Below are 17,764 nucleotides of genomic sequence, written 5' to 3' on the forward strand. Positions count from 1 at the left end.
GGGAGTTGTGTGTTCCCCGTGTGTGTTTAGAAAAAGTAGCTGTGCTTCTGGATGGATGTACAATGACGGGCTCGATGTTTGTGAGTGTGTGTTGCTGTCAGGCTGTCACACACACACACACACACACACAGACACACACACAGCTCCTCATTGGGACGCTGGCCGCACTAAGTCTAATCCCGGGGGAGCTCATTAGAATCAGCGGAGAGGATCCGGCCCCAGACAGGGTCAGGACCGACCACACCGCTGCATAGTGATGCTTCCTCTCCGTCTTTGTGTCGCACGTCACTTCATCCCGGCCGACGGCGGATGAGAGATTGGCTCGCTCCGGCGCTTGACAACCGTGTTGAACAACTCACACACACACACACACACACACGTGCACACGCACACAGACACACTAACAGAGGCGTGTGCTCACGTCCACCGAGGTTTCAAAGAGCTGCTCCGTCACAGGAGTGTGTGCACACACTCAGAGAGAGAGAGTGTGTGTTCTACTCACATGCCAACAATTATTACAAAGAGATGTGATCAGACACACACAGACACACAAACACACACACACACACACACACAGACTTGTCACCTCCCTGTCAGCGTCCTGTGTGTGTGTGTGTGAGGTCAGATACGCTGCCACCGACCAGGCTCTCATTAGAAGAATATGAATCTCAAGTGTCCTGTTCACGTGCATCACATGTGTGTGTGTGTCTGTGTGTGTGTGTGTGTGTGTGTGTGTGTGTGTGTGTGTGTGTGTGTGTGTGTGTGTGTGTGTGTGTGTGTGTGTCTGTACATTGTCTTAATTCATGCATGTGTGTGTCAGTGTGTTGAAGCAACAGATGTGTGAGTGGTAAAAGCTCAGAGGCGTAGAAACAATGATTATTAGCAACTGTTGATTTGGAGAAATTAACATACAGTCACTCGCCGCTGCACGCCGCTGCACGCCGCTACACGCCGCTACACGCCGCTACACACCGCCCACCCTTTCCGACTCGCCCCTGGATGGATGTCTAAAGGTGAGAAAGGCCGGAGACGCTGTTATTGCTCCACACAAAAGCCTGTGGACACATAAAGAGTTTATCATGTGGGAGAGTGAGCTGATGTCCTGAGGCGATCACAACACTGTCCAATGAAGTCTGATTGACTCCATACATCAAAGTGTGTGTGTCTGTGTGTGTCTGTGTGTGTGTGTGTGTGTCCCAGAGAGAGAGAGAGAGGGAGAGGGAGGGAGAGCTTGTCCTGTCTTTGCTTCCAGGCGACAAACAAACAAACACACAAACACACACACAGAGGCCGGATTTGGGGTATAATTGGGAAAGTGGTGTGGAGGATGCTGGGTTTTGATGGTTGTGGGCGGGGGGGGAGCAGGAAGTCAGCGTGGCGTTGGCTGCGTCTCTACCCGACAGCGTGCGGGGGGGTGGTGGAGGGCCCCATCATTATGAATGGAAGAAACAGCAGGACGGGAAAATCTTGATTGGAGGCAACCGGAACCTGTTTGTTGTTTCAAACGCCTCCCCACCCCTCCATCTCTCCCTCTATCTCTCTCCCTCTCTCTCTCTCTGTTTATCCCTCCCTCCTTCACTCCCCCCATCCCCGGGTAATTAGGGCGCTGGCTGGAAGAATGATCAGCTGTCATCCTCGATGGTGGCCTTCCACCGGCTGAATGTCAACACTGTCTGAGACCTCCTGTCTGAGCGAGCACACTCAATTAGAGACACTCAGTCACCACAGGGGCTGGGAGGACACACACACACAAACACAGACACACACAGACACACACATGCTCCACGTCCGTCTCTCGTCTTCACAGGAGTTCACGGTGAGTAAAACGCCGGTTTCAGGACATAAGAGACACTTCTGCTTACAGAGCTTTTCTCAGGTCGGCAGCGCCCACATCAAAGTGTTGGGAGTCAAAGGGCGAGACACACAAAGAGGACTTGTGTCTTTGTGTGTCTGTGTCAGGAACTGCAGAAGACACAAGCCTCAGTTGGACAGACGGAGATAAAGTCTCCTCAGAACTCAACCTGATAAAAACAGGAACTGATGACAGAGGCTGAACGTCTGTAGAAATAAAAACACCACAACACCATGCAACAGTTCTAAAGCTTAACGTCTTTTAAGATGTCGTCATGAGAGATGTAGGCTTTGACAAGTGGGACAAGCGAGGAAGTTTAAAGTTAAAACACTCAAATATTATATCCGTTGCCGTATTTTGTGCCTTTAGAAGAAGGAATTGAACATTTTGGGATAAACCTTCTCAACTCTCTCCGGCACAATCACTGTTTCTGAAGCAAATCATCCATTTTACATTTGTCATGCTTTTCCTTGTATGAAATAAAAACAATCGTCATTTGGGGCCGAAGAGCAGAACCGCTCTCCGTCTGTATCTGTGTGATTCTCTCCTTGTATCGCTTCACTGTCTCTGACGAACCGGCGAGCGGCTGCACGCCATCTGGACGCCGAGGCTGCTTCCCCAGCCGGGAGCGATGGAGCGAGCCGGTAAAGAAGACACAGCAGGAGACGACAGGAAGTGACTGACGGACTCCGAGTGTCAGAATCAAACCTACGACTATTCCAGTTCCAGAATAAGTTTTTCTCTGTTTGTGAATGTTCGTTATTGACTGTTGACGAGTGACCAGAGTCAAAGCAGCAGCAGAAAACGATGGACGACGTTCTTCTTCATAATTCGTGTTTAGTAGGAAGATTTTTTGTCTATTTACTCGTTCTAGTGCACATATTTTCAGATTTGTGTGTTAGTCCTGGTCTGTGTGTGTGTGTGACTCTCTGTGTAGAGTGTGTAGCCGTGTGTGAGAGAGAAAGAGGAGATTGAGTTTAGAGGGATGGACGGACTTTGTGGGCCCGGTGGAAATTAGAGCTCTCCATCTCTGTCCTCAGGCAGCGCTACGTGTGTGTAGTCTCGCCTGTGAGTGTGTGTGTGTGTATGTGTGTGTGTGTGTTGTGTTGGGCTACTGCAGGAATAGAGAGAGACTTAAGAAAGGCCTCAGCAAGTGTTTACATAAATAAGAACGGTGATGAAATGAGTCTGTGTTTAAAAGCTGAGCTCACGCTGTGTTTGTGCCTTCATGTCATATGATCCTGTGCGTAAACAGCTTGTTGCATGACTCAGCATATACAGTCAACTGCCTGTTTACATATATATATATATATACACTTAATCCTGCACACGCTGAGTTGTATATCTCATGCAACTTAGAAGAGAAATGATTTAACTCCAGTGAAACCACTTGTTGAGTGGATTTCTGCTGCAGGATTCACGGCTCCTTGTTTCTCTCTCACGACTGTAATGTGTGTTCATGTGCTGTCGGAAAATAATCCTAAAACTAAATGACTGGGAAAATTTACGTGCACGCCACCCCGAGTCGGAACAGCCTGGAAAGTCGGCACTAAGTTACAGAAAGCTGTGGAACTATAAGTGTGGAGGAGGAGGCGTCAATAATTCCACATCCCTGTGGAAACCTTCAGCGGCCGCGGCGGCTATTCATCACGGCTAAATCTGTTTTATTAGCTGCACTCTTACAGCAAACATAACTCACATAATTGCGTCTGGTCCTCATCACGAGCGGCGGTGGAGATTTGGCCTCGTGGACGGTTTAAGTGTGATTCATGTCTCATATCTTTTAACCACGTTACAGAGCAAACAGCGTGGACACGGCGCAGACTTCACGGAACATCACCGGAGGCCGGGGGCACTTTCCCTGTTATTAGAATGTAAATAAACCGTGTGAAGTTTAAAGGAGCAACGTGTCGGACGTGTAATGATGTTAAATTAGCACTTAGAAGATAAAGAGAAGCAGCAGATATGAACAGACACACACTTACAGCTTTAATCCACCAGACCCTCATTAATATGATTTTTGAAAGATGTTTTTTGGGGTATTTCACCTTCATGAGAATGAGAAACCGGATTGGAAGCTGCCACATCGTCCATCTTTGTTTACATTTATTGATTTTAACCTGTAAATAACAACAAACTTTTAAACTTCTTGCATTGATATTTATATTCTGCAACCGCATTTCTTCCACGCAGCGACATTAACTCACTAATATGATGCTTTATCATTTCATTTATATTCCAGACGAGTGCAGTAATTCCTCCTTTAAAGTATGACCACGAAAATGTTATTACAGTTTGTCTTCAAGGTCTAAATTCTGTTTTATCTGCGTCTTGATTAGAAAACTAAATAATTATAAAAACATAATGTAGAAGAATCGTTTAGCACGTGGACAGGCGCCTTGTTTCTCATGGAGCAAGGGTTTGTGGGTAAACGTGTCGCCGCTCCAGGCCTGCAGGGGGCGGAGCTGAACCCCGGCGCTGTCTCCTGATGGCGTTGAGACCGCGGGCCGTAAAGGAGACTTAACACTTTGACAAATGGTTATACAGCGATTGCCAAATTAGCGGTGACCCCCCCCCCCCTTTGCTGTCTGCGGCGGGCGATAATGTGCGACGTCCTGTCGACAACTGAGCTTAATGTTGAAGATAATCTGTCCATTATGTGAGTTCAGCAGCAGGAGGAGAGCCAGTGAAGATCAATTAAGGGTTTTTTTTTCCTCCGCAGCAAATGGGAGGCATAATTCTTGTGACAGTGATTTAAGCAGACGGACCTAATATAGATTTTTAAATAAGTAGCTGCGTATGAAAAGAACTGGAACTCGTGCAAACACCGTGGTGCGCTCTCTGAATCTGGAGCTGAGCTGCTAATTGAGTCTCCGAGCGCTAATGGAGAGAAGAGCGAGGAGGAAAGAGGAGGAACAGAAAGAGTTGTGTTCATAAACAGTGTTTACTCAAAGAGCTGCATCGCCTTATTAGTATTAATAGCAGTGACTTCAGAAAGCTCGTATTCTGCCATTGGACAGTTTTGTATTATTAATGATTGAAATGAAAGCCGGAGCGCTGCATAGCAAACGATGTTGCCTCTTCACCAGTTTACATAAGCAGCGGTTGGGTAAACAGCGGCTGGCGCTCGGCACGGTGGGGGGGGAGGAGCCGGAGCAAAGTGCTTCATCCACTCGGAGCCGAACCGAGCTTCTGACGCCGCTGCTCCTCATCGCCGAGTCCTTTTCAAGCAGGAAACTGAAGAGCGCTGCAGGAATCTCGCCGCCGCTGCAGCTTCTTGATGCGTCGACCTCGGACGAGTCGAGTCGAAGAGCAACTCCAGAGCGTCCGCGTCCTGATTAATGACGCCAGCTGTTAAATCGTGTTAGCGCCGGCATTCGAGCTGATGAGCGGAGCTTTCATTTCCCGCTCTGTATGAAGGCAGCGGGGGGGCGTGGCGAGGAGAGATGCTCGCCGCTCGAGGGCGTCCCTGCTGAGGCGTCTCCGAGCAACACGCTAAATCATTGATCTTTCAATTTGTCTAAACACTCCCAGATAATTGTAATAAAGAGCATCCACGACTTTTCTGCTACGATTCAACTTGAGCGTTTTTGTTTTTTTGACCTGAAAGACTCACAACAGACGCACAGAATCATCAGCACACACACGGCGACTTATACCGAATCAATCTTTATTTATATTAAATTAAAAATATACTTTTGACAGATTCATGTAACAAACATGAGGAACGGTTTTTTCTATGATATAAAGCTTTGGGTATGGTTTCAAAGAACTCAGGAGATACAGTAGATAGGGGGACGAGTGTGGAAAGCTAAGGAGGAGGAGGAGGAGGAGGAGGAGGAGGAGGAGGAGGAGGAGGAGGAGGAGGAGGAGGAGGAGGAGGAGGAGGAGGAGGAGGAGGAGGAGGAAGAGGAGGAGGAAGAGGAGGAGGAGGAGGAGGAGGAGGAGGAGGAGGAGGCGCCCTCTCCTCCGACAGCATGCAAATCAGAAAGTGAAACCAGGCGGAGGAGGTCGGACTTGGCTCAGTAATATTTCCAGTAGAAAGAAGGTGAAGGTGAGAGAACGAGGAAAGAAGAAGATCTCGTCACTGACAAAACAAAGTGGGAATGAGGAGGTGACGTGAACGACCCCCCCCGGGCGCCACACGAGGACGCCACGAAGCCGCCGGACGCAGATTCACATGAGGATGGGTAAACAAGCACTTTGAAAAATCAAATCCCCATTAGTCAAAAGGTACACTTACATAAATGTATGTACAGCTCTGTCCCTGTGTGTCTTTGTACAGGTTGTAATGAGCAGGAGAAAACATCAGGACCATATAAATTCAAACGCCATCGCCTCCTTATTTACAAATTCACCACGTCGGCCATTTCAGTGTTTTATAAAAATACTATTCACATTTGTTGTTGAAGTGTCGTTAGATAAATTTTGGAGGAAATCCCAAAGATTCTGTACATGAACACTGATTGGATCGTTAAACACGTGGGCGGTGTGGTGGGCGTCCATGATTTGTGCGATTTAAGATGTGAACAAAAAGTACAGGAACAACACATCAGTGGAAACAACAAGTCGATTCAAGTCTCTTTCTTTCAGGAAAAACATCCTTGATTATATGGAAAAGAAGAAACTAGATATTAAACACAATAACAAACCGGATTGTGCTGTGACTTCAGTAAAAATATCCAGAACTTTTAAATATGTGGTCGTAAATGAGGAGATACGAAGGTGGAGGGCAGTAAAACACTTTGGGTTCCATGCAAGGTGAGAATGAACTGTACAGTAAAACGTCCAGAGGCTACACGGCCCGAGAGGAAACCAGTCACAGGAAAACACAAGAAGAAGAAGAAGAAGAGATGGGTCTCAAACCCCAGTTGCTCTGGAGCTGCCACCAGCAGACAGGTGAGAGTCCGGGGCCGAGACGAATAGCAGCAGGTGACACAGACGCATCCGAGGCAGAACATGTTTCAAAACCAGAAATGAGATTACACAGTCGAAGGGGGGAGGACGGGGGGGGGGGGGAAATGATTGCTTCGAGAGAATAAAAACAGAAAAACAACATCAAAAAAACACCCGAGGCCGTCGGGTGACAAAAACAATACTTGACAAACTTGATGGGATTCGATTAAAAGCTCCGGCGTCCTCCGGAGAACACGCCAGCGACACGTCGGCTCGTCAGGGTTTTTAATCGACTCCGGATTCTAACGCATCTCGCGGTCAGACAAGGGGGCGGAGCCACGTGCTGCGTCCGATTTGCTTCCCTTTCTCTTTCTGCAGCGGTCTCCATCAGTATAAACAAGCTCAAACACGCTATAAATATTTCACACTGATATTAAATGCTTGCGCTGAATTAGATCTGCAGAAGGGACGACAAAATACTGCTTCATCAAATAATCATGACCCCATCAAAGCAGCATTGTAAATACTGTTTGAACTCAGGAGGACTCGGTGGTAGATGGTCGGTTCCACCTCCAACGTGTGTCCGGACGCAGCAGCTTCCTCTGAAGGGTTGTCTTTCTACCAGCGAGTTTGATCAAAGACACACACACACACACACACACACAGACACACACTCTCTCTCTCAGACAAACACACATTAAAAATACACTAAACTGAATAATCCTACACGAGGAAACATCTCAGCACGATGATGAAGAGACGTCGGAGCAGCGAGCGAGTTCTGCAGATAACGGCTGGAAAGTGTAAAACTCACTAAAGGTTCCAGGACGTCTGAGGTCGTTCATCTGGACGTGTGAGCGTGAGGTTTCTGGCTCGGCCGAGGAAATAATGGCGGCGCCTTTAGCAGCATCGACTGGCAACTCGCCCGCGGGTGCATCACTAGTGAGGGAGGGCGTCTGTCTGGAGAGGAACGAGCCAATCAGAGGCAGAGCAGAGAGGAACTCGTTAGGAACGGGTCTGATGATGAAGAGACGTTGGTCGAACATGTGACTAAACTCTAGGAGTAATAACTTTTAAACCTTTTCTCTGTGATTCAGCAACAATACGTTTTTAATTTAAATCTCTTCATCATAAACCTCATATTTTGTTTTTCTGTATTAGACCCAAACATTATAAATAAATATCTTCTTCCTCCTGTTCTACAAAAATTAATCTGAATCCGGGATACGAACTCCACCTTCTTTTTGACGCCATTTCCTCTAATAACAACCTCTGTTGGTGATTATAATAATAATAATAATAACGGTTTAATATTGTGCAGGTCTGGACACACACACAAAACATGCACATTCACACTGACACACACACATTAGTAGTGTGTTTCCTCTGTGCTGGTGCCGTCTTGGATTGTCCCGCCCCCCCCACTCATGTCAAGACGCTCTTCACTTCATGACTGAGCAGGAAAACCAGTGTATAAAAAATCCTTCTCTACCAGTGAACATAGAAAGTGTTTACAGCGTGTCTTCCCTTCCCGGCCTTTGGCTCAGAGAAGCTGTTTCTGGTCGGTTCTCCCGGTCAGAGCGGAGATGGCGTTCGGCCGGCGTTGGTTATTTCGGGCACGTTACACGTCATGAACACCAGAGGAGAGATCAGTGTAGTGTCGGCCGTCACAGAATCACAGTTACAGTAGAAACACGAGGTGAGTTTTGATGCTAAATTCAAGAACCAACAGTGTTTATCTGCTAAAAGTCATTGAAGCTTCCCGGAGTCGTTTCGTTTTCGACGGAACAGAAGAAGGTTCGGTCTCAGATCTTTACACCGGTGAACAGGAAGTCAGAAACCGAGTGTTTCCTGTGATGATGTGACACCACAGTGGCTGGCAGTGAGTTCAGGTCCGCGGTGGAATCCAGGACGACACGTTACTCAGCGTGTCCGCCGCCGTGTGGCAGCGGCGTGCCGGGATTCGCCCTCACGGCCTCGGTGACTCGGAGTCTCTATCTACAGAACGGAAATGGATCTGGATCTGGTGAAGCCCGGTGGGTGGGGTCTGCTCGGCTCCACCTCCTCCTGATGGTGCTACAGGCGACGGCAGATGGCGCTGTTTGAAAGGGAGTCGGCTCTGGTGGCGCTCCGCTCGGAGTGGGACGGCGGCGCCGGAGAGGATGTCGGGGGGGTTGGAGGCTGGAGACAGATTCAGGAACACAGGTTCGTCACCGGGGGGGAAACGATCTAGACCACGGTGTTCCGCTGTCGGTACGGAGGGGGGGGCAGGACGGTGCCGGCCTTCAGGGAGAACTCCGTCAGGTACTCGGGGTTCTCCGCCACCACCGGCCGTATGTGTCCGTTCTGCTTGTAGAAGAGTTTGGCGTTGGTGGAGCCGCCCTGGGCGCCGTCAGGACCCGCCTGGCTCGAGGGTTTCGGAGGCAAGCTGTGCTGCCAGTACTCCGGATTGTCAAAGGTCACCTTGAGCTTCTTGCCGCTGGTTTTCCCGGCCGACACGTGTCCTGCGTGTGCTGCGTGTCCGCCGTGCTTCAGCATGCTGGACGGGTGCGTGGCTCCGTGGCCCTGGTACGCCGGCAGGCTGCCGTGCCCGAGCGTGGCGGCGGCGGACAGGGAGATGGACTGGCACAGCTGGGACTGGGCGGACGCGCCCGTTTGGCTCGGCGCGGCGGAGGAGACGCCACCGGGTTGTCCCGCAGGTTTGAGGGTGTGGTGGGCGTGGAGGATGTGGGCGGGTGGGCCGTGGAGGCAGGTCAAGCCGGATGGAGAGGGCTGAGCCGAGGGGAGGGGGTAGTGCGGCAGGCTGGTCTGGATGGTGAGCGGCAGGTGGGAGGCGGTGGCGCCGGCGGAGATGGACGGAGGCATGTTGGGGAGAGGGAGGCCGTTCCTCCTCAGAGCTTCCAGGCCCAGCTCGGCCGGAGTGTGGAAGGTGTTCAGGTAGAGCGGCTCGTTGATGTACTCGTCCTCTCCTGCCGCCTGACTGCTGGGCGTGCTGTGGTAGCCCGGGTTGTCCAGGGCGTGGATCTCGCCGTTTTTACGCCGCGAGACAAACGGGTTCTCCTCGATGGGATTCAGGTATTCTGCAGCACGGGTCGGGAAAAGGGAAAGGGAAAAGGGAGGGAGGGAAGGAAAGAGGAGAGGAAGAGAGAAACAGGAGTTTGTGAGAGAAGAAGACACAGGAATTAAATCAAGAGAAGGTAAAACTAAAGAAATGGAAATTGAAGAAAGAGAGATCACGGCTAACGAGGAGAGGAGGTGGAGATGGAGATGATAATGGCGATAATGGCAGCCACTCAGGACCAGACAGGCAGCGTGCCAGCGGTTCTCTGGCACTAGAAACTCCGTCTGCCGGAGGTGGAAACGCCGGCAAATGACCCCTCAATGCCTCCAAGTGCTGTAATGGTGGGGTGCAAACCTATTGATTTTGCCCACTCTGCCGCTCCTTGACATTGCATCAGATGCGTTTGGCTGCAGGCTTTGTTATGTTCCGAGCCGCTCGCAATCAAAGACGCTGGAGCAGGAGCCGAGCTGATGGACTGAATTATGATAAAAGGCAAAACATGACTGAGGAGGAGCGGCAGGAAATACGCTGCTGCTGCCGTGGAGCGGCTCGGCAGGAATGTTAATCAATGGTGTGAGATGCATTGAACGGGAGAAACGACGAGAGGAACGCTCGGCACGAGACGGCGTTTCCTCTGAGCGGAGAGACGACAGAACGGAGAGACGTGCACGAGGCTGAGATCTCTGCTCAGACAGGATGAACTGGTTTTTACATTTAAATTGTGTTTCTGTCTGGAGCAGCCGAGGAGATTGTAGAGCAGAGACTTTACTTCACCGAAACGAGCTACTTGTACATTTGTGAGAAGTTAATAGAGGTATGAGGTTATTTTAAAATGAACTCATGACCGAGGTCTGTATTATGTGATTCCAGCTGCTGCAAGTACCTGAGGAGCTCTTGTCCTTCATGGGCGTCATGTATCCGTCCTCGTCCGTGTCCCCTCTGGACGTCCTCTCCCCGAGGAAGATGGTGGGGTCGGCGCTGTACCTCTGGCCGCCGCTGTCCTCCCCCCCGGCCTGGCTCAGGCTCTTTTTATGCAGACTCCCGTTGCAGCGCTGGTCGTCCAGGGCAGAAGCCGACCCCCCCGCCGCCTCCTGGTTCACGCCGGCTCCGGCGCCGCCCACCGGGCCCTCCGCCGGGATCGGACCGCCGTCTCGATAGCCAAACTGGTTCTGAGGTAGAAGACAGAGAAGATGAGAGTTTAAAAAACAAGTCAAAGTAAAGAAGTCTGCAGTTCAGCAAACACACGGCGCGGTGCCAAGATGAAGAGAAGGTTAGCGTCGGTTGATTCCACCTGCAGCGAAAGACGTGAGACTGAAGCGATGCAGCTTCACGATGAAGCTAATACTGAAAGTTGTGCTGGTGGAGTCATCGGCCTTCAGGGAGAGAGAGGAGCATCGAGGCAGAGCTTCGATTCAAACACCTGAACCTCCGAAAGAACAAAAACCCCCACAAGAAAACACAAAACATGACATGTGCAGCAAAGGGCTTCTCGTGGCGCCGCGTTCGCTCGCCAGCGGCTGTTCCACCCGGGCTGTTCCACCCGGGCTGTTCCACCCTCCTCCTCTGCCCTCTCACCCACTGCAGGCACTGGAGCAGCAATTACAGGAAGCGGAGCAACAAAACACAGAGAAGAGAAGGAAATGTCCCGGGGTCATGTCTGTCCACCTCCTCCCACTCTGTCTTCCCTCCATCGCAATCAGCTCCCGACTCCTCTGTTCATCCCTTCTTCAAAGCCGCTCATTATCCGCTGCTCTTTTCAAGTGTGAGCGTGAGAGAGAATCCGCCCAGATTAGACAATCGTCTGTATCTGCCTGCGTCTGCGGCGCCGCAACCTGAATAACTAACTTCCCCCGGCGCAGGCGGCCGGCCGGCGGAGCCCAGCGAGTTCCCGGTCTGGACGTGTGGAGGCTTTAGACGCCGTATTTAAAAGAGTTTCAATTGGTGACGGGGGTGTTGACCTTGAGTCGGGATGGATTAGCGTGTGTGTTTCTGACGAACGTGTGCGTTCATCTGGGACGAAGAGCCGTCGGCAAACGGGCGGGTCGGGTGGGTAAAGGTGCAGAAGCCGTGTAGAGCTCGCTGCAGAGCAAACAGCCGAGCACGCGCTCATTGTCTGTTAGTAAACGGCGCCGGCATTTTAAAAGAGCGCCCGTTATTTGCCTGCGCCGCTGTGAGTAATGAAACCTGGGGCCTGGGGAGCCCCGGCAGGAAGAGTCCGGATCTGAGCCACTCGCTCTGTGAAGGAGATGATGGAGCTGGGCCATTAGCGAAGGGAAAATCATCAGTGGAAAGTCTGAGTCACCTTGAGCACGTTCAGAGGACAGAGAGTTTCTGACCAAAGGGACAAAAAACATAACGTCTAGTTTACGTAGAGAGGAAGTTTCATGGCTACAAATTCCACATTAAGCTGTTTTCATGGACTCTGCTTTAAAACTGAGGCTGTGAAATGTTTAAGAATCAGTTTCTCCATGTGTTTGTGTGTTTCCTTACTCGGTTGGAGTCCACCCGGGGCCGGGTGTTGTACGCCTGAGGAGCCATGTTGAAGCCTCGAGGCACCAGGTACTCCTCAGCGTCCACCAGGTCGTTCAGATCCTCCTCGTCCAGGAGGCTCTGGAAGAACTTGCTGTCGTTGGGGCTCGGCAGCTTCATCCGGTCGTCTCCCTGAGCACAAACACACACATTTGAGTGTCCAGAAGAAAAAATCCTTATTATAACGAGCTCCAGCAGTGAGGACCTTCAGGAGAACCCACCTGGATGACCAGGTACCGCTGGGGGTCACGGGCCATCCGGCAGAACTCGGCAGCCAGCTCTTTGAACTTGGGCCTGCTGTCTGCATCGATCATCCAGCCTGAGGAGGAAGCACAGAACAAAGGATGAGAACAAAGGACTGAGTGAGGAACAGTCTCCAAAACAAAGCTGCTGAAGTTTCTCTTAATAATCTGAGGTCCAGTTTATTGTCATTCTCTGGGGAAGATGGTTTCTGAGCTTCTACTGTATTTCAGTTTGTCATAATTCATTTTCTCTCAGCTCGGTCATTGTCTGTCTCTGAGGTCAGAGAAAAACATAATGTTCAACAAATAACTGGGATGTTACAGAGTGTGTGTGTGTGTGTTTTTGTGTTTGTACTCAATCTCTAAAAGAGGAGGAGACTGCAGAGGTTGGTTAAAGTAACATATTTGGAGATATGAAGTCACTTTTATGGGGTTTTATACATTGTGAGAGTTGATGCCTTGCTCAAGAGCAGAGATCTGGGATGTTATAAACACAGAGAACCTCTGATTGACCGATCCGACCGCCGTTGACCTGAGTGCAGCAATGCACTATGGGTAAATAACGAGATAGAAATATGAGATGTAGCATATGATATCTCAATCAGGGACTCAGGAGAAGCCTGAAGCGTTTCTGCAGCACGGCAAGTTAAGGGAATTCTTTTGACCTCAGCGTTTTTAATATTATTGTCATAACACGTCTGATAGAATGTGTTTCCTCCTCCAGGACCGAGCGAATCAGCTGCAGCTTCGTTATTATGCTAAATGGCTTCGGGGCTTTAGTGGATTGCGTCTGAGCTGTCAGAAGCCGCTGGCAATCATTTTTCATTTGGATAAAAAACAATTAGATATTATGACATTTGGGTCGGATTAACATTTCGGTCGTGGGAATATGTTTTGATGTGGAGTTCCGAGCCGGATCACATCGTTCCCTCTCAACACGTTTGGCATTTCCAGCTCTCGGCTGTCGTCCTCTCGTCCACAGTGAATCACAACCAGAGCGAGTTTAGATTCACAGAGTTACAAGCTGCCGATAACAGAAGCAGATTCATGGTGCACGTACGATATTGGTGCGGGGGAGAGAGAGAGAAGTCATTAAAGGGAGAAGACGATGATGTGAGGACATTTTTCAAGAGATTTGCAGCCGTCAGCAGAAGAGAGAGAGACGAGTCACGGAGTTCAGTGGAGGTGGAGGACCAGGACCTTTATTCTTAATACTTAATAAAAATAAACATCACGTTCTGAGCTGGTTGTGGTGCTCCGTCCTTCTTGTTCTCACACACCTGAGCCTCGTCCTTTTCCTACAACCTACGTTTGTATCGTCTTTGTGTGTCTGAGTGTGTGTGTGTGTGTGTTTGTGGACTCACATTTGACCATGACCATGTAGACGTCGATGGTGCAGATGGGCGGCTGCGGCAGGCGCTCGCCCTTCTCCAGGATGTCGGGGATTTCTCTGGTGGGGATTCCGTCGTACGGTTTGCCGCCAAAAGTCATCAGCTCCCAGATGGTCACGCCTTGATGAAGACAGAGAGTCAGAGATGATGAAGACGAGGAGATGAAGAGGCACGTAGAGGAAGAAGGAACGTGATGATGACGTCACCCACTCACCATAACTCCACACGTCGCTCTGGTGGGTGAACTTCCTGTAGTGAATACACTCCAGAGCCATCCACTTAATGGGCATCTGCAGAGACACACACACACACACACACACACACACACACACCAGGCTGTTTACCATGGGACGACCAGTCAGAGACATTCATCATATTTATTTCATCCTCGACTCCACACTGAGCTTCTCTCGCTCCGCGGCCGGCTCATCGTTTAATCTCGTGTTTGCGAGACATCGGGAAATCGACGACTCTTCCAACCGTAGTTGTGCTCTGCTCGATATTACTCAAGTAGTGTGATTGATTAGCTTCAGCTCCGCCCGGGGATCATCGACGGCGTGCACGGCTGTTTAAGATGCTAAATGGGATTGTGTTGGCCATTTGTCTCACATTATCTCCACAGCCTATAGGTTTAGAAGAGGAGGCCGAGTGTGAAGCAGCTTTAACAACCAGCTCTTCTCCTCACGCACAAGGACGACGACACGCATCCGAACATCCGTATGATTTCCATATTGACTGTAGGAGGGCGTCCTCCGCTGCAGAGCCCAGTGAACAAGGCAATTACCTGGCCTTATGCACACACCACTCTTTAAAACACAGCTGCATGACGCACACATGTGATCCTCGGGGAAACCAACAGGAAGAGAGGAGATGAAACCGTTCAGGTTGGAGACGTGACACCGAGTGCCTGTCTGTATAGATGTGCTGACAGCAGCTCTCATTCAGCGAGTCGTCAGCGACCACCAGCGAGAGGTCGATCACTCCAGATAGAAAAACACTTTCCTCTCCCTCTCGTGCACCCGGAGATAACAAACTCCAGCTCCAGACGCAGCGGCTTCCTCCTCCAGCAGAAGAGATGCAGCAACCAACGAGCCAATTTAATAAAGCCGGTTGATCAGAACAATTTGCATAGTAAGTCTCGAGTGAGGGGAAGAGAAGGGGCCTCTGATTAATGGAGCCCGGTCCCCGAACAAAACAAAGCGAGTGCAGGCGCGGCCGCATCATTGTTCAGATGAAGTGTTTCTAAATTGTATTTTTACCGGAGATGAGTTCACAGGAGTTTTTTTGCAAATTTGGAAAATGTTAAAGATGCTTCTCTGTGACACACAAAGCACATTTAGTTCTGCTTTTCTTTTCATCACAAGCTGGAAATTGTTTGTTCATCTGCAAAATTCAAACTGAGACCGAGATGCTGGATGTGATATGAAAGCATTTTCACGACATTTAAAGTTCTGGATTCACGTTGAAAAGGCCTGATGTGAAAAAGAGAAAACGCTAAATTGCTTCTTTTGGCATCAGATCCAACTTCTCATGAGGTGAAGCTGCAAACCACTGATAATTCATTTCTTCTCTTTTCTGGTTTTCTGCAAAGAAACATGCACACGCCTCCACTTACACCAACCTTGCCCCCGTCTGCGTTGTACTCCTTCTCGTCGGCGTCCAGCAGCCGCGCCAGGCCGAAGTCGGTGATCTTGATGTGATTTGGCGACTTCACCAGCACGTTGCGGGCGGCCAGGTCCCGGTGGACCAGCCTCCGCTCCTCCAGGTACATCATCCCCTGGGAGAGAGAGAGGGAGAGAGAGAGGGAGACAGGGAGACATTTATCATTTCAGATTTGACAAAGGGAGCAGCCTGAGATCGTTGAAGCGGTAAATGCCAGCGCTAACATTAAAAATGATTGTCATAACTGTCATCACCATTAACCACACACCCACAAGGACACTGGGATTCAATCCTCCACTGATCCCCGTGCACCAGAGGCAGAGAATCACAGGCGGGTTTTTATAGCGTTCTAGAAATGTCAGAAAGTCAGAGTCTGACTTCTTGATGAGCGAGAGGAGCAGAACTGAATCTAAATTTCAAAAAACAAATCTCAGAGGTTTCCTGAGATTTGTTATCTGACTTCACATCAACGTGAGGAAAACGTTCGGGAACAGTTCAGCTGGAAACTTTTAAAGTCTTCGTGACCTTTCCTTCTCTTCTCCACTATCTACCTCTTGTTGCAGCTCGAGTGTCATCGTGTTCTCTCACAGTCTGAGATGGCGTCCCTGTCCGCCTCCATGTCCTTGATAATTGGGGCTATTTTCAAGATGGCTGAGCAGCGAGAAGAATGGCCGTCCTTCCAGTTTGTTAACGATGATTATGAACGGCCGATGAGCAAAGCAAGTGAGGGGAAAAAACAACAAAGCCTTGAGCGAAGGAGAACTTCTCCTCTTCAGCCTTAATTTGTTGCTCAATGGTCTGAACGCAGCAAGGACTCTGACAGTCGCACAAAACAACCACGTGAGCGGACACACACACACAAACACACACGAACGCTACAAGTAGAAAAACACACACTCGCTCCAAGGCACATGAACGCACATGTCGCTCCTCTCCGGCTGCACAAAGCAGGCGGGCGGGGGGGGGGCTGACAAGGCCGAGGCGAGTTGAAGTGTATGAGACTGGATGTTAAACAAGTGGACGCCACTTTGCAGGCAGATCAATAAAAACACCTGGAGGAGGAGGGACACGCTCATTGTGCTCCGACGACAAAGAAGAACGTCTCCAAGGCTCCGCGGCGCCGAGAGGATCATCGGCCATTTGAAATGCTTATGGAGAAACTACTGTATGTATGTGTGTCTGTGTGTGTGTGAGCACAGATATCGAGCCGCTCTGTGTTGAAATGCTCGTCGTGGCGAGCCGCCGCCGCCGCACGCCACCCCCCCCCCCAGACGAATGTGAGGACAAATCGATAGCGTGGACGTCTGGCTTGCTGCTGGCTGAGCCCTCATCCATCATCCTCCGGCCTCGCGGAGACAGACGCGCAGACACACACCAAGGAAACACACACACACACAAAGACACACACAGAGAAACACACACACACACACACACACACACAGACACACACGAGCTGACAGAGACCACCCGGAGACCCCCCCCTCTGTGGAAAAGAAAGATGTATTTCACTGAACACACTCGGTGTCAGTCTGTCTCTTTCCTCTTCTCTCTGCTTCTTTCTCTCCCACGTGAACCCCCCCCCCTCTGACTGAAAGTGTATTTAAAATAGATTACTTCTGGGGGGGTTCGGCCTAGACGATCAATAACCACGCTGATTACAATAAGCCCGGAGACGACCGGGCCACGCCATATTTATCCCCGGTGTCGACGTGCAGAGGAATTAGGAATCAATGGCCCACACAGTCCATTAATACACTTAGACTTAAAGTGACGGGCCAATGAGGGGGGTGGGGGGGGGGGGACCTACAGCCGCTCAAGGAGCCAATTAATTCTCAGCGAGTCCGGGCGGTAAACACCGGCGTCCCGGCGGAGGATGTGGGGGGGCAGAGGGTCCCGCTGATCGTGCTGCTTTAACACTGCTGAGGTGTCAGACGTCCCCAGAGTCCAGAGGAACGGAGCAGGAAGAGGATAAGTTGTGGTTGTTTAACCCGGTGCATCAGGAGGCTGCGGAGGAAGTAATTAGACCTGCAAGTGTTTTGGTTAAAGGACCTCGGAGCCCGGTGCAGAGGAGACGCACAACACAACACAATATGAACTCTCTGTGAGTGACAGGTGGATCGTTGCTCCAGGA

At 50.3% G+C, this 17,764-nt stretch overlaps 1 protein-coding gene across 1 annotated transcript in view; it reads right to left on the minus strand.

Moving 5' to 3' along the window:
• Positions 1-8,977: 8,977 nt before the first annotated feature.
• Positions 8,978-17,764, minus strand: part of LOC132996940 (receptor tyrosine-protein kinase erbB-4-like) — a 99,510-nt gene continuing 90,723 nt past the window's right edge. The window contains exons 21-27 of the mRNA XM_061067310.1: positions 15,587-15,748; positions 14,186-14,261; positions 13,945-14,091; positions 12,560-12,657; positions 12,300-12,470; positions 10,693-10,978; positions 8,978-9,828 (exon numbers count right to left, since the gene is read on the minus strand). Coding sequence (XP_060923293.1) covers positions 8,978-9,828; positions 10,693-10,978; positions 12,300-12,470; positions 12,560-12,657; positions 13,945-14,091; positions 14,186-14,261; positions 15,587-15,748 — 1,791 coding nt within the window. The remainder of the gene's footprint in view (positions 9,829-10,692; positions 10,979-12,299; positions 12,471-12,559; positions 12,658-13,944; positions 14,092-14,185; positions 14,262-15,586; positions 15,749-17,764) is intronic.

The sequence above is a fragment of the Limanda limanda genome, chromosome 23 (assembly GCF_963576545.1).
Source record: "Limanda limanda chromosome 23, fLimLim1.1, whole genome shotgun sequence".
In the NCBI taxonomy this organism is placed as follows: Eukaryota; Metazoa; Chordata; class Actinopteri; order Pleuronectiformes; family Pleuronectidae; genus Limanda; species Limanda limanda.